This window comes from Gekko japonicus, unplaced genomic scaffold, assembly GCF_001447785.1.
Source record: "Gekko japonicus isolate JY-2015 unplaced genomic scaffold, Gekko_japonicus_V1.1 scaffold2193, whole genome shotgun sequence".
NCBI lineage: Eukaryota > Metazoa > Chordata > Lepidosauria > Squamata > Gekkonidae > Gekko > Gekko japonicus.
The window spans coordinates 6,250-27,309 of NW_015168111.1; the positions used below are offsets into that span (position 1 = coordinate 6,250).

Genomic DNA, 21,060 nt, shown 5'->3' on the forward strand with positions numbered 1-21,060 from the left:
CAAAAATCTTCATCAGAAGGTATATCTTGAGTTTACCTTATTCAGTGAAGCATTTACAGTTCTTGGGTTTCTGGGCAGATGGAGGCTGAAGCAGCTAAAGGGAATAACTGGTTTCTCACACATTGGAAACACTTCTGTCTTTAAGATATAGATTGCAAAGTATATCATCTGGTTCTACTCCCAATGACCAGTGTGCAGTTTAGGCTTCTCAGAAGATGAACTTTTATATGTACCATGGCTTTTTTTTTGCTAAGGGTATTTCCTGTTCTCAAGAGTGTCTTCTTTCTTCCAGCTGATTCTTAATCCATAATTTGGTTGGGAATTGAAATTTCCCTTAAGGGAATACCAATTTAATATGCCTTGAAATCTTCACATTTAAAGTCTTGCAGTATCTAGTATATGAAATTGGGCCATCTTCAGAGGACGGCGGAAGACAGGAGGGCCTGGCGGGAGCTGGTCCATGGGTTCGCGAAGAGTCGGACTCGACTGTGCGACTGAACAACAACAACAAGTTATCTAGTATATTTATTTACAGCATTCATACCTGTGCCTTTCTGCTCAAGGCCACCAATTAAACTAACAAAAACAGCATTATGAAGAAAAGATCATACACCCAATTAACCTCAATATTATAATTCTTATCTAAAATGTAGACAGCGCTTAAAACATGGAACAGGAAGGAGTGGTCACTGAGGTAATATCACATGAAACAATCAAACAAAAATCTCAAGCTGCTTGCAGAAGACAGTGCTAGGAGGGGATCCATAATTTTGTGGCATGACAGAGAAGGTGGGGCACCACCCAGCAGCAATCACTTACTCAGACATTCACCACTTCCTTCCCGTAAGCCGCAGACACACTACCTCCCAACAAAACCCCTTTTACATAGGGATACATGTAGTTCCTGCAGTCACAGTTTGCGACCCATCTTAATAGGCTGAGAGCCCTAACCCTTTTACATACACAGGATGTCCTCTCTCCTCCCCCCCCCCCCCCGTCATAAACAGACAGGGAAACCTAATTCCCTATGTCAACCACCCATCACCCAGACACTTCACAGAGCTGTTGGGGTTGTGAACTAAACACTGTTTTCCCTTGTCACACTGCCACCGTTTAGTCACAGATATATGCATAGTGACCAAGGCTTTACTGGTGTGTGTATGTGTGTTTCCTCCTCTGAAACAATGTACATCCAATAAGCAGGGTTAAACAACCAAAAGGAGTTAAATGTTTATTGAAAGTTTAACACAACAGGGGAGTGATTCATACACACACACACACAACTTTTCTCAGTTCTCACACTTTTGAACTTTAATTAATTTCATGTTTGTAGGACTCTTTATTACAAGGTCACTTCACCATCAGTAGCAGGCTACTCTTCTGCCTCCCTCAAATTCAGAATTATTAGCTGCAACACAACTGCTGTCCAATTGGCTTTCACTCCCTCAGTGGTTCCTTTTTATACTCTCCTTTTAATCCATGTTCCCCATGGTGTCCTCCAAACAATTCTGCACTAAAATTGAATTCTACCTTCTTTTTATTATGGGTTTTTCCCCATTCTGCATTGCATTACCTCCCTTCAGTGGTCAGCCCAGTTTCAAACTGTCATTGCCCCAGGTCATTTGGATGCTGTTTTGCCATGGACTTAAATTGCCTCGACTCAAACACAGAGAAAATCTGGAGGGGCAGGCAAATGCAGAAAGGATCTGTCTCTCTACTCTCAACATTCCTTTAGCTTCCATTGGCTGTTCTTGGGGAGAGGCAAAACTGAAGCCATCTGTCACAGCAGTCCTTATGGTATGCTAATCCCCAAACTATAGAGGCCTTTAAGGTCAGCACCAGCACCCTGAATTGATAAGAAAGTCCCTGTAGACAATACAGACCTTAATGGACCAATGGTCTATGGTAGCTTCATGTATGCTAAACTCATGCTAGGAAATATTTGAGTCCATACATAATAACTCATCCTTACAAAGCAAGCCTTTATTTGTCAAAATATCAGCTTTTCTTGAATAGGGGATGGGTCCATCTTCCTTCAACTAGCAAACCCTCCTTATCTAAAATTTGCATGTAATAGTGATTCTGTATGTACTGAAGTTGAAAGAATGCTGGAAGGATACTTGAGTTCCAATTTTCATTCCGCCTGGAAATTCTATGGATTACTTTGCGCCAAGTGCATTTTAAATAAAAAGAAATGCATAATAATCTACCTTCCAGAGATGTGAAAATAAAAGGGATACCTTCAGTTATGATACCCTGAGCTCCTGAGAGGACATATGGTATTCAAATATGTGAATAATTGTATGCAAAGCAGTTTATTATTATGTGGCAATGTTTTAGTTTGAAACATAGAGCTTTAATATATGATTTCACATGACAGATAATTAAAATGAATTGACATTCATGTTTTAGTTGCACGACAGAAAAATCTGCTTAATTTTAAGCATCCTGTCCATCTCCTTTCTGCAGTGCAAGTGGTTCCATTCTGTCCTTTTCCAAAGAGGTTACCTTGTTAAGAGAACTTTCAAAATCAAAGATGAAATCTGAGACTTTCTATTGCTGTGGAAGCTGCTTTAGACTTTGGGATGGATCCTATGGATGTGATCCGCTCATGGTAATATCTTTCCTTACTTCTCCTGACAAAATAGGTGTTTCTGCTGCAGAAAAGCCTCTTGCATCAGCAGGAGACACCTTGAACCATAGGAAGAAGGCACTGTTAGAAATACAAATCCATAGGATGTAAGCCTTTATCAGCTGACTGGATACTGTATCTAATTCTCCCTGTCTTGGAAGTTCCAGGCTATAGTCAATAACAAAGAAGTCAGAACTTTAGTTGTCCTTGTGGCTATTGTCCATATCCTTCATGATGTAATGGGATAATAATAGGCATAACATCCAAATCACAAGATGTCATAGTCCCACTGTACATTGGATTGGTCAGACTTTACCTGGAGTATTGTGTGCAGTTCTGGAGCCTTTACTTCAAAAAGGATGTGGACAGAATGGAACACATGTAGAGAAGAGTGACAAGGATGATTGGGGGCCTGGAGACCAAGCCCTATGAGAAAAGGATGAGGAGCTTGGGAATGTTCAGTCCGGAGAAGAGGGGGTGGATAGGGGACATGATTGCTCTCTTTAAGTATTCGAAGGGCTGTCACTTAGAGAAGGGAAGGGAGCTGTTCCTGTTGGCAGCAGAGGATAGGACTCACAATAACAGGTTTAAATTAAAAGCGGGAAGGTACTGGCTGGGTGTTAGGGAAAACTTTTTTTACAGTAAGAGTTCTGCAACAAAGCAATCAGCTTCCTAGGGAGGTAATGAGCTCCCCCTCTCTGGCAGTCTTTAAGCAGCATCTGCATAAATGTCATGGATACTGTAGGCTAATCCTGCATTGAGCAGGGGGTTGGACAAGAAGGCCCATATGGCCCCTTCCAACTCTATGATTCTATGATTCTATAATGGATCCAAGCATTCTTTTCCTCAAAGAGTCACCATCCTTCAAAGGAAATCTTCCTCTTCACAAAAACAAGTCTATGTCTCCAACCTATTCTAAGGAAGTTTGTGCTTAGTGATAAATATTAAACATTAACTATCATGGATGACATCTGTTCAAAAAGTAAATTCCCTGGAGTGCAATGGACTAGACACATTTCTTCAGAATTTTTCTCAGGGCATTCTTCATCTCTCGGTTTCGCAGGCTATATATCAAAGGATTTACCAAGGGAGTCAGAAGTGTGTAAAAGACAGAGAAAACTTTGTTTAATGCTCTGAGCCTCTCAGTCCTTGGAAGCACATAAACAATCACTAACGTCCCATAGAAAATGGAAACTACAATAAGGTGAGAAGAACAAGTTGAGAAAGCTTTTTTCTTCCCAGTGGCGGATGGGATCCGCATGATGTTCCTGATGATGAATATGTATGAGGTCATGGTTAATGTAAATGGTGGAAAGGTGAATATGGATGCAAATACTGTGATCACAAGTTCTGCAGTGTTAGTTTCCCCACAAGAAAGCTTCATTACTGCAGTTATATCACAGAAGAAATGGTCAATGTCCTTAGGCCCGCAGAATATTAGCTGGGACATCAGGAATATGTATATGGACATCCCTATGAATCCATTGATCCAAGAGCCAGCTGCCAAACGGAAGCACAGCTTGGTGTTCATAAGACAGACATAATGCAGAGGTTTGCAAATGGCTAAATACCGATCATAAGACATCATTGCTAAGAGATAACATTCTACAGCAGCTAAAGAGGAAAAAAAGTAAAACTGGGCAATACAACCCCAAACAGAAATGGTGCCATGCCCGGTCAAGCAGCCAGCAAGCATCTTCGGCAGGATGGTGCAAACTGTGAAACTATCCAAGCAGGAGAGGTTACCTAAGAAGAAATACATGGGGGTATGAAGCTGTGGTTCGGAAATCACTAAGGCAACAATGAGGATGTTCCCGGCCATAGTGCAGATGTAGATCAGCAGAAAGAGGAAGAAGAGAGGAATCTGCAGGTGATGGGCATCCCCAAATCCCAGGAGATTTAATTCAGCAGCAACCGTTTGATTTCCCCATCCTGCACTGGCCATGTCTTATTCTTCAAAAGAAAATGAAATGGTATTAGTTTCATGATCCCTACATATGTAACCCACATACTCATCGCTGTTGTCTTCTTCATCATCCTCATCCCATAGTAGACAGCTGAACTATGGGTTCAGGAGCAAATACTTCTGCTTTAGGAGTAAATATTTTAGACATGTAAATTACTAGTAATTGTAACCACTGGTGATTTATTATAGTCTGTCTTCCTTATCACTGCCAAACTTGTATCCACTACTTGGATTGTTCCCATGAATATTATGAATTGACACTTGTGTGCTGAACTTCATAGGTGATTCTGAGCAATCAGTATCCTAAAATTATTTTGTTGACACTCATGTCTTTTCTCTATGCCTTGCCTGTGAGAGTATTAGATTTTTCTGGTCACCATCTGATACCCACCAGGAAGTGTCTTAGTACCACAATGATGAAGGCTATTACATTCCCCACCACCACCACTAATGTAGATATTTTGATGGGCATAATGAGATGGATTGGCCCAATAAAGGAAGCCATGGCAATCTGTTTGCAAGACCTGAATAAGGCTGTTAATGGTAGAACATTTTGGAGGTCATCAGTTCAAAGAGTCACCATAAGTTGCAACCAACATAATGGCACATAACATAGATAACATACTTTCTTTTCTGATGTTGCATCAGAAACATATCTAGCTTGCACAGTTTGGTTTGCCTCTTCTTAAGCATGCCTGCAGTGTGCTCAGCAGGACTGACAGTTCTGAATAATAGAGCTTTGAAACTGAACTAAATGTTTAATTCTAACAGGTTAACTTTTAATCAGGCTTCCTATATGCTTTGCATTGTATATTTTGATGCTATTTACTTGTCAAGCAAGATTTACAATACAAATTAAAGCCCATGTCCATTTAAAAATGTTATCAAATAAACAGGGTTGAAATCTGATAAATCACAAGTGCCTACACAATATAAAAAATGGTAAAGAGATGTTTGGTCAGGATTTTGTGCAACTAATTATATGTTATATATTTAATATTTTTCTATTCTATTGCTCCAAAATGTTACTATCAGAGACATATCAAGATATAAGGAAACCAATGTAAAACTGTACAAAATCAGTGCAACCTAAATTACAATCCCTAAACAATCACCAGTGAAAAATCAACCCCATATCAGCATCAACAAAATCATAACCACCCGACTGGGAGGGGGGGGGATCAGAAGTGAAAAGTCAGTAAAACATCAAGATTCTCAGCATAAAATTATAAGACAGTAAAGAACCAATCAAAGAAAACAATCCAAAACAATATAGAAAATAGATTAAAAGTATAAGATATCCAAGTGGCCAAACAGCCAGGTAGAATATAATAAACTCAACTAAAAACTTGGGATTTTTTTTAAAAAATCTCAGCCTAAAGAAAATAAACAGCAGGCTGACTTGGTGGTGGGGGAGAGATGAATCCCCCCACAACCCAGCTCCTTGTTGCCTTCCACCTGAGTTTCTTGGAGGGGATATGCAGAGATGGGCTTGCAAGAATTGTGCCACTAGAGTTTATGTTTTTGGTGCAAGTATTAATCTTGTGGAGTATAGTTAGGCAAAGCAATTATTTATTAATCTTTTCTTCACAACCCCTTCCATATTAGCTATGTTGTTTCTCCAGATCTCTTTTTTGTTAGTGTATTGTGACTCTTAAGCCAGTATGGTTTAGCAATTAGAATGAAAGGGTAGGTAGGAGATGGGAAACCTAGGTTCCAATCTCTATTGAGTCACAATGTTCAGAGGATGATCTCTGGCCTCTCTCTCTCTCTCTCTCTAACTTTCATGTTCAGAGGATGATCTTGGGCCTCTCTCTCTCTCTCTAACTTTCACTGGGTTGTTGTGAGGTTCAAATAGAGAAGGGAGAACTGTATGCCACCCTGAGAAAGTACAAGGGAGGGTAGATAATAATTTGACTGGTCTATTTTTATCTTTTAAAAATGTCTGAAACATTATTTATAGTCACCAGGATGTCATCCCCAAGTTTATAATAATCACTGTTTTCCAACTTTTGGGGAGTGCCTTATATACTGATAAATGATAAATGAACCCAGGATTCCTGAATATTTCACAGGATTCTAGAATATGTTTTGAGCTCGGAGAGTTGAGTAGCTAATAGCATAACTAAACAGAAAACTGGGTAATACCCTGCTTGAATCTTACCCAAGCGACAAACTTCCTTAGTTTCTTTCACACCTCAATTTGCAATTTGTAATATGGAGATAGTAACACTGTGATCTTTACAACCCCCTTCTGAAGAGATTAGAGAGATAGATTATGTGAAGTGGCGTTATACTCCGAACTAGATTTTCTATTCATGCTAGACTTTGGATGAACCTGTTGGAAGCAAACATCACCTTTCTGGCAGACTTAGTACATGACCTGGACCATACCCATTACTCTCCTGAATTTGCCCCGCTAGGTCAGTTTTGGTTCATACACAATTGCCAACAACATTTATTAATCAGAATGGGAGAGTCCTCTGGCTTACCTTATTAAATGTTTACCTATCTGAGTGATTTTAACGATGGATAGAAGCCTAAGCAGCTGTTTTCCTGTAGGCTGGAAGATCTTTTGTCTTTAGTATATAGGTGACAAAAAATTTTGTATGGTCCCTTCATTGTATAATTCGAGCTGCTCTCAGAAAATGAGTTTTTATATGTAGCATGCTTCCTTCTGCCCAGTGTGTTTCTGTTCTCAAGGGAAACTTGAGGATATTGTCTTTTCCAGATGACTCATTAAACATAACTTGATTGGGCAATAAACGCTTCCCTAATTATAAGACATTTTCAAATAATAAACAAACACACTACCCTAAAGATGAGTTATGGCTAGGAACTTTGGCAACAGTCATGGCTGGCAGATAAAGGTCTGTATAGCTTTGTAAATATAAAAGGGAAAAAATAAAGCTGAAGGATGCTATTTGCACAGTTCCTTTGAGGAATGAACTAGACATTTGGGAAAACATTGGGCTGTCATCAGAAGAGGAATCTGCTACCCTAGTTCTTCCCTGTTATTCTTAACAACAGATAGCAAAAGTCTCGTACAATTTTGCATCTGTTGTATTTAGGGACGCACCCCACTTACATTTCTGCCAGGCTACATCTCCCAAACCTCAATGTTTAGATGAAAGATACAGTACTTTTAGTAAATAAAATGTTTATTTAAAACATTTTGTACCATGCCTTTCCCTAGTTTGTATGCAAGCACAGTGTTTGAGACTCTGGAGAAGGAAACAGGACAGGAAAGTTACAGTGAAGAATGAGAACTGCCCCAAACAGGAAAACAAAGAATAAGGAGGAGGGACTAAAGAAGCCAAAAAGCCACAGAGTTTGGATGAGAGATTCCCAAAAGAAGAGGAAGATACAAGAAGTAGCTAGTAAGGCCATAAGGCAATGACCCAGGGCAAAGCACAGTCTTGGGGCTCTCCTCTTGCATCATCCCAAACTCTGTCAATAATTATCATGATGGATAGCAGTCTTTCTGTAGCAGTAGTAAAAGAGTAAGGGTCCAGTAGCACCTTAAAGACGAACAACATTTGTAGCAGGGTATGAGATTTTCTGAGTCACTGCTAATTTCTTCAGATACAGCTAGAATGTGAGTTCATCTGTCCTCTATATTGGAAAGTGGAGTGATTTCAGATGTGGAATGACATTAGCATGCAAATAACAATAGCAGGTGAATGACAATGGCAGGCACAATTGTATTAGGTGAGATATGCAGAGGGATAGTGATGTGGAGAAATCAGCATTGGTAATAAGATAGGAAACCTAGGTCTCAATTAAGACCAGGTGGATGCATTGTCTTGAGCTTCATTATCAGTTGCAATTCAGCAGTCACTCTTTCTAATTTCCCTTTGGAAATCCTTTGTAAGAAAACTGCTACTCTTAGGTCAGCAACTGACTGTCCTGGAAGGTTAAAATTTTCCCACACCTAGCAAAGGGAAAATTACAGGGGAACCAGTCAACTCATAGGAACAGACTAATTTAGCACCTTACCTATGTAAATACCCCTACCCAGAAGAAGGATAAAGGACAATAAGGTCATACCTAGGGAACAGTGAGAGGAGGAAATTCCAAGATAAATGTATCTCTTCCTGCTAGAGAGGAATAAATTGAATGACATGGGCAATCTTAGAGAATCCACTGGGAGGCTGGGGCTGTGGTCAGTTGCCCCTCCAGTGTGGGGCAGTGTGGACACCAAGAAGAACCTCTCTCTGTCTTGGCCGTATTGTCTCAAGCAGTTAAGAAATAAGCCATTCTTGTTTACACCTGGACTCAGCACATAGTCTGGGGATCACAATGGGGTATAAACACATACAGAGGAACTGATATAATGAAATACACCTGACTACTTAAAACTCCAAGAATAAATAGCCCATATCAATTTAATATTTTTAACATATGTACAGAGTTTAGGTAAAGATGATATGTGGTTTTATCACCTTTTTAATATTTGTGTTTGGTGTGATCTTTTTACAGATCACATGGGCATTTTTATTGGTTGTTTTAACATGAAACCTGGTCTCTGTACCCACATTAAGCTTTATTCGGTCACACCTTCCAAAGAGTGAGAATGGGATGAGGCCATAGTTCCCTCTAAACTGCACTAGGGGGCGCTGGTGCACAAACTTTTTAACAGGCAGTGCAGGGATTACTGCTTCAGCCCTCAAGGCATTTCCCCCTCCATTGGAAACAATGGAGGATGGGGGCACCTCCTTCTGGGGCCCATAGAATTGGGCCTCCGCATCCAGTCTTTTTGAAACTTGGGGGGGGGGTGTTGAGGAGAGGCACCAGCAGCTATGCTGCAAATTTAGTGCCTTTACCTCAAAAAACAGCTCCCCCAGAGCCCCAGATACCGATGAGTGAAGTAAATATAATTTAAAATAATTTATTCTGAGATTTTTACAAGGTTATGGAAATAGTCTTCTAAAAATAAATTATGTGATGGCCAAATGTAGACTCACTCACAACTTTAATACTACTTGGTTTTGGTTTTGCTCATGAGGTAGACTTTCTGTTCACAACACTGTGGAGCTTAGAGGGAACATTGGACGAGGCAGGAAGTTTTTCATTTCCACTGTAGCTAGTATGAATGAAATATGAGACACAGCATACAGGCGGGAGGTTTAAATGACAATGAGACAAAGAAGTCTACATGTACTAATCCTTCTAGCAGGAGGTGCTTTTCAGATTCCTTGGTGGCAACAGAAATACTCAAAAGAATATAGCAGAACTATAAGGGAAATAAGGGAAGATGGTACCTTGCAGGCTGGAAACCCAGGATAGCAGCAGAATTTGAAAACTCCTTAGTGAACAGGAATGGGTCTTACAAGACCATTTCCTAACAGACATACTTAAGTTATTGTTGTTGTAGTAATTATTATGGACTGTCACAGCCAGATATTTGACTAGTAGACGGTGTAATCGAAAGTCCCAAAGAATCTTTGTCTTATATAGTACTAGGAGTAAGGCCCATTGTGGAAATAAATACATTGAGCTCTAGAAAGATGCTCTGGGCAGGTGTCCTGGCCTTGGGCACTCAGTGTCAATTTGCTGTGGCAACCTCAGCAGGGTATAATGACACCGAGTCCACCATTTTCTCCAGAGGAACTGATTTCTGCTACCTGAAGAACAGTTGTAATTTTGAGTGCTCTCCAGCCTTCACCAGGAGATTGGCAACAATGGTTCCCCAGGAGGGAATGGCTGGTTTGGAGGGTGGAGTCTATGGCATTGTACCTGTCTGAGGTCCCACCCCTCCTCAAACCCCACCCTCTCCAGGCTCCACCCCTCAAATCTCCAGGAATTTTCCAACCTGGCATTGGCAACCCTATCTCCTTCCCAGCCAACCATCAAGCTACCTTGATCTGCTCCTCTGACTTCAGCTTTCCATCTACTTCCCCCTCCCTCCTGGAGGGGGAAAGAGGGGTTACCTTTGACCACCAAAACAATTCAGATGATGGGACTACCATGGACTGAAGCCATTCATGATAGGGGATGTAGTAAGGGGAATTTTGCCTGGGACTAGAGTTGAATTAAAGTTCTGTTTGGAAAGTCCAAAGTATGCCTCAGACCAAGTTAATTGCTTCTGTAGGCACCTGTGCCTAAGGAATTCAAAAGATAACAGGCTTAGAACTTTCTAGGGATTTAACTATTCATGAGGGCATCAAGTTTGTTGTCTGCAGTTGGTAAGGTGCAGAAAAATATTCTAGTTGTATATGCCCTTCTGAATATTTTACTTCTGAATGGTATGAAGGCTACTGGATCTTCCACCCTTAACCATTCCGTTCTCTGTTCTGGATCTTGCATTCTTTATTATTTTTATTTGGTTCAAATAAATGTATTAGTCCAGGGTTATTTTTGCGGTTTCTCCCTAGTGGATCAATGTCCAACATGTCATTTTTGACATTTTAATGTGCTTTCAAATATATCTTAAACGTCCAAGGACCTGAGGCATGCAATATTTTGTTGCAAATTCTACTAATAGTATAGTCCTCTCCCACTAGAGGACTCCTTTGTAGTGAATAGTGGATTAACCTTTAATGGATGAGAAATGTTGGATCCAACCCACTGCCAGTAAGTTAGTAGATCTTTCCAATACTTCAAATAAAATCTAAAAATTCAGATAAGAACCTCAAAGGAAGATGTATACATTATATTAGTTCAATAGGTATCTGTGAGATTACCCTGCATGTTCTATGCTTGGAAGAACCTCAAAGGAAGATGTATACATATTAGTTCAATAGGTATTGTGAGATTACCCTGCATGTTCTATGCTTGAACAATGGTGTACTGTCGGATCCTCATATAATGAGAGCATTGAACATTTTTATACCATGTAAGTATTGTGCAGGGAGGGAAGGTGGCATGTATAGCCCAGTCTCATCAGATCTCAGAAGCTAAACAGGGTCAGTACTTGGATAGGAGACCACCAAGGAAAGGCAATGGCAAACCACCTCTACTTCTCACTTGCTTTGAAAACCACTTACTTGGTCACCATGAGTCAGTTGTGACTTAGCAGCACTTACTTGCATATATAAGTATGGGACAATATTTTTCCAGGTTTTTTTTAAAGAAGTTTGACTCCAGTGGCACCTTTAAGACCAACAAAGTTGTATTCAAGGTATAAGCTTCCATGTGCATGCAGTTCCTCACAGATATCTACTGCTTGTACAGTTATTTTAGTAGTTACTTGTATTCATAGTAGAAGTGGCAGTAGTTCTGGTAGCAAACAGAGTAGTCCTACTGAAATAGAAATTAATCAATAGAAGCACGATTGTTGTTCATTTTGGAGGATAGGCTTTGATTTGTATCCCAGGGTAGCATAAATCCAATTTGGATTCTGACCAGTCTCTAGTAGGTCCTAGATGGTGCCTTCAAACGATCTGCTGGCTTGTTCTATCCATGTAGGAACTCAGCTGGAAACCCTATTACAGATGAAGATCTGTCCAAAGTACTCAAAGAAGTTGCCAGGGCTTCCATAGATCAATGGATCTGAGACCAGGTAAGTGATCTTGTCTAAAGCAGGAAGTTCTGTGTGTATACAGAGTTTCATGTTTTGATATAAAACTATTATATGCAATTCAATATAGCCTGTTGCTGTATTCCGATGGAATGGTTTGTCACTATGAAAATGAACTTGGGAAGTTCTGGGGCTCATGTGTTCCTTTTCCATCACTCATGGCTCCAGTACCAAAGACTTCTGGTTCACAGCAAATTATTATTATTAAGTCTCAACCACAAACAAGGGTTTGTTTCTTTTCTATAAACCACAATTCCAAACCATGGTTGTTTAATCTCGGTTTGCTGTTCTAGTATGCAGGCAAAAACAACAACAACAACAAAACTAAATTATAATTCACTTTGCAAGTAAAATATTTTTTAAAGTCTGCTAAGCAAGTTTTTTTTAAGTCTGATGTCAATATAGTTTGATTGAACACATATGAAGCTGCCTTCTACTAAATTATACCATTGGTCTATTGAGATCATTACTGTCTATTCAGATTGGCAGTGGCTCGCCAGGATTTATGCAGAGATCTTTGACATCATCTGCTACCTAATCCTTTTAGTTAGAGATTTCTGAGACTGAACCTGGGTCTTTTTCTATGCAAAGAAGCTCCTTTGCTAGGGAAGTATGACGTCTTCCCATAGTGGCTATTGAAAACATTGCCAATGTGTGTTTCTAGTCTACAGCATTCTCATTGGGAGTTTCTTGCCAGAGTCTTCATCTCACACGCACACCCTGCTGGAAGGAAGGAAATGGCTCGACTATATGGCATAGCATGTCCATCAGTAGGCAAACACTTCATTTAATATCAGCCTGATGCTACTACCCACAATGCAATGTGTAGGTCAGTTGTGATATGGCTGCACAACATAACAAAGGCACATGATCAGCAGAGCCACATGGTTTAGCTCTTGCTAAACATCATCACTTTGGATTGAGGATGAGGGGGCCTTGACATGTCTCTATGATCCATGTAACTAAGAAAGCTCTTTTGCTTAATGTGTACATTAAAAATATATGAGCTACAAGTTTACATGTGTCTTATGTACCTTTATATGTTCACACATTACTTCAATGCTTTCAGATGGTTTCAGTCAATTCACATTGAAAGAAGGAGAAATTCAGTTTTGTATGATATTCAACATTTTTACAATATTCCCCAAAAAGAGTGGGGGTCGATGTATTTTGGACCACAGGTAATCAGTGGGGTTAACTACGTTTACAAGGTCGAATGTTGAGAACATGAATTTAAAAGAAATATTAAATAAATTAGTCCCAGCACATTTTAATGAAACAATGTCCAGTGAAGTGATACACATGCAATGTCTCGGAAGTCACTTGTAGCTATTTGGCACAATACTTGTGGTTTTTCAAAGCAACATTCCCCCAGTGTGGCATCTGCTTCATGTTCCAGGAAACTGATCTAGGCCATTGTCTGGTGGGGCTTGTGGTTTGCAGGTTGTTCACACCTTGAAACAGCCCTTGCCAGAGGGACTGGAGGATGGGTAAGCTGTGAGCCTCACTGATTTGTGGGACTCATTCCAGGAATAGAAATAATGGGCCAGCCCTCTCCAAGAACACCACGATTCTTCTCTGCAGCATCTGGTTATAATTATACATTTAATATTACTACTTATATTATCATATGTGTGTGTTTGGTGAAGTGATGTGCCAGGCATGCAGTGATTTGGCTCTTTTGGTTGATGGTAATTGCGAATGTAGCTCACCATGAGCCTAAGGGTGAATACTGTTGGTCAAGACCCTAGTGTATGGGCTCAGGCACTATTGCCACTGTCTGAGCTGTTTTGTTTTGTTTACAAAGAACTGCAATATTTATTTAGTATAGTGAATAGTTAGCAGCTAGACCCTAGTGTATGGGCTCAGGCACTAGTGCGACTGTCTGAGCTTTTTTTGTTTTGCTTACAAAGAACTGCAAAATTTATTTAGTATAGTGAATAGTTAGCAGCCTATTTTTAAGTAGAATTGAAACAGCAGAGATGATCAGGGCTGATGCATCAACAGGCCTTGTAGCTTCCCAGAAGACTGGACTGCCTCATATTTTAGTGAATATATTTTAATGCAGATATTTTTGCTCACAAAAAAAAAAATTGTGAAAACATATGCACATGTTGCTGGACATGGAATAAGGTTCTGCACATTGTGTTTTTTCAGTAAGTTCTGCCACCACTAGGAACACTGTGTGCCTGATGTAATTTAAATAAGAACCTTAGCACGATTAAATTGCCATTTTAAAAAGTTATATAACAGACAGGGTTGCCAACACTACACTGGGAAATTCCTGGAAATCTGTGAGTGGTACCTGGGGAGCTGGAAATCCATAGAGTCCATCCTGTGAACTTTTCATTCCCTCCAGGAAAATAGATCTCTGTAACCTGGAGAGCAATTGTAATTCTGGGGGAACTCCAGGTCCCACTTGGAAGTAAAGGTAAAGGTTTCCCTTGCTCGAAAGCCAGTCGAATCCGACTCTAGGGTTGCGGTGCTCATCTCCGTTTCAAAGCCGAAGAGCCAGCACTGTCCCACAGCCTGCAGTTCAGCGTCTTAACCACTTGAGCCACCGCAGCTCCACCCACTTGGAAGTAGGTAACCCTAATAACAGAACACTTCTACTGAAATGGAAACTGTGCAAAATTACATTTATACAACTTGAAGGGGAAACAGAGTGTAGTAAAATTTCCCTGCAGTTCTCAAATAACAGATGTCAAGGCATAGGAAAACATGGTGGCCAAGATTCAAATGTAGCTGAGAAATCCGAGACTCTGTGACAATGAAAAGGAAGGAGGAAGAGGCTTAGAGGTAGAAAAGTTGGTTTAGAATGTTTCAGTCAATGAGATCTGATACACAATCTGCTAATCAAGAGTTAGAGTTGTATAATTGAGGCACTGCAAGCAGAGCTTTTTACAGTCATGACTTATACTGTCATTGCAGGTTGAGTTGGTGAGAAAGATGTGGGGCCAGAATTTGTCCTCTGTATATGAGTTCACTCTTTTAGGCTTCACCAGTCCCCCCACTTTGGAGCCTCTCCTCATGGTTACATTCCTCGCCATGTCTCTGGCCACTGTGATTGGAAACAGCCTGATTATCTTCTTGGTCTGGACTGATTCCCACCTCCACACAGCTATGTACTTTTTCATTGGGAATCTTTCTTTGCTGGACATCCTCTTCACATTGATCACAATCCCTCAAATGCTTATCCACATGGCCTCTGGGATTAGGACCATCGCTTTCAACAGATGCATGGTCCAACTCAACCTGACTCTCTCTTGTGGGATGACTGAATGCTTCATCCTGGCTGTCATGGCATATGACCGCTATGTAGCTATCTGTCAGCCACTGCGTTACCCCACCCTGATGAGAATGCAGGTGTGCATGCAGATGGCTGGGGCCTGCTGGACTGGGGCATTCCTTAATGCTGTGGTGTTGACATCAGTCATGGCATCCTTCCCTTTCTGTGGGCCCAATGAGATCAACCATTTCTATTGTGAGTTGCCACCTATGCTACAGCTAGCCTGCATGGACACATACATGGTGGAGGTTCTCATCTTTGCCCTCAGCGTTATTGTCCTCATGATGCCTTTCACCTTCATAGTGATCTCTTACATCCAGATTGCACGGGTGGTGTTCAGCATGAATTCAGCCAAGGGACGCCAACGGGCATTTTCTACCTGTGCCACACATCTCACTGTCGTCACATTGTTCTATACTACCATTGGCTTCACTCACTTGCAGCCCCGCTCCAACCGTGCTTCAGATCAGGAGAAGAGAGCTTCAGTCTTCTATGCGCTGGTCTCCCCAATGCTGAACCCTGTCATCTACAGCTTAAGGAATAAGGATGTTAAAGGGGCTTTGTCCAAAATGATGGGGAAAGCTGCTTAAGTTGTCATCCACATGGAGCATTGTTGCATGTACACAATCTGTTTTTTCTCAGATATTTGGGTCATTACATCAACAGTAGGAGGTGATTTTGTCGTTGTTGCTTAGTGAATGGGCAGATGTGTACTTAAATTACCTTAACAGTCTTTCATCATTCCCCGGGAAACTGGGAATTGTAATTTGCATTGAGATGGGTTAGGTTGGTCTAGGGATCCTTAACAAAGCATTCTCAGATTTTAAATATCTGCACAACACTTAGAATGATCTACATGAAACATTTAATCAGTTTTAGTCCAGCTTGTTTTTTTCAGAACATGATCTACATGATCTACATGATCTACATGAAACATTTAATCAGTTTTAGTCCAGCTTGTTTTTTTCAGAACAATTATTGCCCCCCCTCCCCCTCAGTTGAAAGAAGGAGACAGACACAGTGCTGGGATAACTAAGGGTCACCTTATTTATTCAGCAACTGAAAGCAGCAAGGTCAACCTGACAATGCAGAATGGCAAGGCCAGGGGTCTCCCCCAACCCGTCCTTGCCACATTAGGCAAGCCTCTTTGCCCCTGGCCCGAGCCATAATTACGTGGCTTGCAGCTGCACCAAGCCCCTCCAGCCCCCAAGCAGCACAACTTAGGAGGCAGGGCTATCCAGGGGGTTCCTACAGGCAGCCTGCATTCCCAGCCCTGAGCCACACAAACTGAAGCCTGGTCTTGACAGACCACTTGCCCCCCCAAAAAGGTGGGGGGAGCCAATTGATGCTCCTCAATCCACTTCTCCTTACCCCACACTATCCCGCCAAGTGACCAACCTATTTAAATGGCACCACCAGGCCAATTGCCCAATACCCCTGCTGATGGTGTAGGGTAGGCGAAAATACCCTCCTCATAATAATATCAAGTGCTAAATACAAAGTAATGAAGGAGGTAGTGGGATCACAGTGGCAGGCCTGTCCTTCAGTTTACCTGTGCTTGATATATTTTGGGTAAAGAGGCCTCCATTGAATGGTCTCCATTAAATATACATAAACTCACACACATCTGGGTGCTGGCCCATAGCTATGGTGGGGCTATTGGTGGCTCCGCCCCCTCTCTTAAAGGGACAGCCCCACAAGGTTTCTGTCCTCCCTTGTCGATGAAGTCTTCAAGCAACTGCATGTGGAGGAGTGGGGAATCAAACCCTGCTCTCCCAGATTAAAGTCTGCACTCCTAACCACTACATCAAACTGGCTCCAGAAAGGGGGTTAAAGTTTAACCACCCTCTCTGCTCAGCTGGCTGGCAGGAGAAGAGAGGGGGTGGCCGTGTGGCTTTGTTGCCAGCTGCTGAGTCTTCTCCCTTCTAGCAGCTCTTGATGGTGTGCCATTAACATCTGCATTGTCCATCCGGAGCTTGGGGGTGATCCTGAATTCCTCCCTTTCAATGGTGGCTCAGGTCATGAATGTTGTTAAACTGGCATTTTGCCACCTTTGCCAGGTTAAAAAGTTCCCTCTGATTTAGCCACAGTGATCCATGCAACAGTCACCTCCAGGTTGGACTACTGTAACTCACTCTATATAGGGCTTCCCTTGAGACTGACCTGAAAATTGCAACTGGTCAAGAATGCAGCTGTGTGGGTTCTGACAGAAACATCTTTCAGAGCACATATACAATCGGTGCTTTATCAGCTGCATTGGCTCCAAATTGAAGACAGGATCAGGTTCAAGGTTTTGGCGGTTCAAGGTTTTGGTGCTGACAGTCTGGGACTGGCATATCCTCAAGACTGCCTATCCTGGTCTCCCCCAAAGAATGTTACGCTCTAGTGACCAAAGTCTGCTGGTGATCCTTGACCCAAATAGCATCTGGCTGTCCTCAACCAGGGGCAGGGACTTTTCAGCCTCGTGGAATACTCTTGCAGGGCCTGCAAAACAGAGTTGTTCTACCAGGCATATGGCTGAGGGCAGCGACTGGCTCTATCTTGACAGTTTCCACCTTGGATTGACCTCATCCCTTTCTCCCCTTTTCCCTTGCCCTTTTCTTCTCATCAGACAGAGAGCCAGTTTGGTGTTGTGGTTAGGAGCACAGACTCTAATCTGGGAGAACTGGGTTTGATTTCCCATTCCTCCACATGCAGTTGCTGGAGTGACCTTGGGTTAGTCATACATTTTTTCAGAGCTGTTATCTCAAGGGCAGTTCTTGGAAGAGCTCTCTCAGCCCCACCTACCTCACAAAGTGTCTGTTGTGGGAAGAAGAAGGGAGAGTGATTGTAAGCCACTCAGAGACTCCTTCAGGTAGTGAAGGGCAGGTTATAAATCTAATCTCTTCTCTTTTTCTTTTATACCTTACTCCCCGTGAGATTTTACACCGTCTCTTATCTGTATACTGGGATGTATTTATTTATTATGTAATTTATTGTATTTTATGCTATTTATTGTGATTTATCAGTCTCATGCATTGAATGTTTTTACAAATGATGCTACCTACTCTGAACCTGGTTTCCAGGGAGACTGAGTTATAAATTTAATTAACTGCAGCAACAACAGCAATAATAATAATAACCAGAGAAGCTCAAGTCCCTTTTCAGAAGGAAGAGGAGTAGAAATTGACTGAAAGTCATTGTGCTAGCCTCCATAACTAAGGCCCCGGTCACACGGGCAGGAAAATGTGTGGGGGGGAGCGTGGCTGTTTGCCCCGGAGCAAAATAACGCACGGCTGCGTGATCAGACGTCCCGTTGAGGTCCCATGGTTAGGGGGGAAGGTGCCGATCACAGGACAATCCTGCAGCGTGGCAAAGAAGCGGCCTCCTTAGCAAAAGGCTCCAGGTTTATCCCCTTCCAGGGCTGCAGAGGAATGGGATGTGTCCTCCGTCCGGTCCCCTCCAGAAGGAGCTTCAGCTGGGCTGCTCTTCCAGCGCCTCTACCTCTGCCGCCTGGTGCAGAGAGTTCCTCTCGAGCAGGCCGAGCCAGGAGTGGGGGGGTGCAGAAAAGAGGAGGGGGCTGTGTTGTTTGTTTTTAAACCAAGTGTGCACATGTGCCTTTGGGTGCTTGTGCGCATCCCGTGGAGACTTGGGGAAAAAACCTTTTAGTGACGGGACATGGGAGGACACTGGATGCCATGACCTACCACTGGAAACGTGATCAGGTGCCCGCCCTTGCCCCGCGGTTTCTGGAAACTAGTACCTTGGAGGTACTAGTTTTTTACCCCACATCTTCGGCGGTATCATATACTGGCTCTCTATATTTCTGAGCAATGCAGGTCCTCCAACTCAGGACCTCAGTATATGCCAGGGACTCAAGGTTAATTTGGTAGCGTGCTCAGATATCCTGAGTCCCCTTTGTTTCCCAAGGCAATCAGGCTCAGCTTAGGAGAGGCAAGGAGGGCACATAAACAGTCTCTACTGCCCAGAGATTCATTCAGACTCCCAGCTTATAAAACATAAAGGTTTAATTGAAGAGGTTAAAACAAACAGGGGGAGTTTACACATAAAATAGACAATAGACAAATCCTAACCCTAACTATGCTAGCTATCCTAAACAAATGGTTTGTTGTTCCCTTTTCCCTGGAACTCCACCTCCGTTTTGGCTCGGCTACTTGCTTCAGAGTTCGCTCTGCCAAAGCTTGCTTGCTTACAGACACTCTTGGTCTTCTAAGCAGCCCTGCACCCAGACTATACCTCACGGTGAACAGTTCAAGAAGATCCTTGCCGCGGCTCTTGGCTTCCTCAAGGCCATGTGCAGCACTCCTGGCATTCGTCAAGCTGTCGCCTTCAGTTTCCTGGCTTGCTTGGAACGCGTAGATGTGTGTATTCGGGCAAGTTCATGAGTCTTCCTTCATCAAGAATGCATGACTCTGAATTCTGCCTCTAGGACCGGATCTTTATTCTTAGATTCCCCAATCCCCGTCCTAGTCTAATTAGGGATTGCTGCCTTAACCAGCTGTTTCCCATTTACTTATATTATAGACATTCTGATTCTGACTAAACTTACAGACGTTTATCTGAGATGATCCTGCAAGTCAGTATCTCTGGCATGACAGGTGGGAAGCCTTGGGTTCGCCACGGGAGCTCTACACTTCCCAGATGTGGCACAGTGATCATGCCCGGGAAATCCGCCTATCTTCCGTCTCTGTAGCAAGGCTAATGCTCCGTGTGACCGCAGCCTAAGTTTCTTTTTCTACTAAACCCCCTGATTACTTTAATAGTATAATTCAACATGTTAACATTTTGCAGTCTATGGGTGTCTTTTCTTGCATCTATCCAACTACCAAAAAGACATGTATGACGTGGTGACTCATTTACTGGCAGCAGCAAGAATAACACTAGTTAAGTGTTGGAAAAAGGATAAGATACCAGATAGATGGGATTTTATTAATAAAGTGATTGAAGTGATAGAAATGGACAATCTAACACAAAAACTCCATGGGAGTATGAATTCTGTTTTTCAAAAAATTTGGTCAAATGTATATAAGTGGATTGAAATGAATACGTGAGTAAACCTAACATCTATTAATAACTGTTAAACCAGATATGTTTAAGCAGGGACAGAGGAAGGATCCATTTTTAATCGTGATGCATGAGGTTTGATGTTTTGTCTTTGGTGGTGGGTACATGTTAAATGTTTATATATATATGTATATAACAATAAAAAAATTATACAAAAAAACCCCACATGTATGACAGCAGTGTGAGAGTTGTCCATTGTGGTCTTCAGTACCATATAGCTTGTTTCATCAATATGGGCTTCAGCACCACTATCTTTTATGAATACAGCATCCTATATCCTTTGAGATTTCATAAATTGTTTTTCTTTTTGTTATGGTTGGTCAAAAGTTTTGTTTGGCAAGCCCTGAACACACAAGTTCAAATTAATTGCTTCCCTATGTTCCCTATCCCTAAGGAATGTAAAAGTTAATAAGGTTGGAGATTCTCAGGGGATTTATCAAATCTTGAGTGCTTCAGACAAAATGAAATTTAGTTTGTGTTGCATCAAATATACATTCATTCCTTAATCCAAATAGCCACCCTATGCAAAAGGCTTGAATCTGGATTCTGCTGAGGTTTCAACTTATTCTTAACCATTCTATTCTACA

At 41.8% G+C, this 21,060-nt stretch overlaps 2 protein-coding genes across 2 annotated transcripts; one reads left to right on the forward strand and one right to left on the reverse strand.

Moving 5' to 3' along the window:
• Positions 1–3,638: 3,638 nt before the first annotated feature.
• On the reverse strand, positions 3,639–4,550 carry LOC107113488 (olfactory receptor 11A1-like). Its single transcript, XM_015414823.1, has one exon. It carries the CDS (start codon positions 4,452–4,454, stop codon positions 3,639–3,641), a length of 816 nt encoding a protein of 271 aa, XP_015270309.1. The 5' UTR covers positions 4,455–4,550.
• A 10,618-nt stretch (positions 4,551–15,168) lies between these two features.
• On the forward strand, positions 15,169–15,999 carry LOC107113489 (olfactory receptor 2D3-like). The gene has a single exon (XM_015414824.1). It carries the CDS (start codon positions 15,169–15,171, stop codon positions 15,997–15,999), a length of 831 nt encoding a protein of 276 aa, XP_015270310.1.
• The last annotated feature ends 5,061 nt before the right edge of the window (positions 16,000–21,060 follow it).

Coding starts and splice junctions, on each gene's coding strand:
- LOC107113489 (XM_015414824.1), top strand. CDS start 15,169: ATGTCTCTGGCCACTGTGATTGGAAACAGCCTGATTATCTTCTTGGTC.
- LOC107113488 (XM_015414823.1), bottom strand. CDS start 4,454: ATGGCCGGGAACATCCTCATTGTTGCCTTAGTGATTTCCGAACCACAG.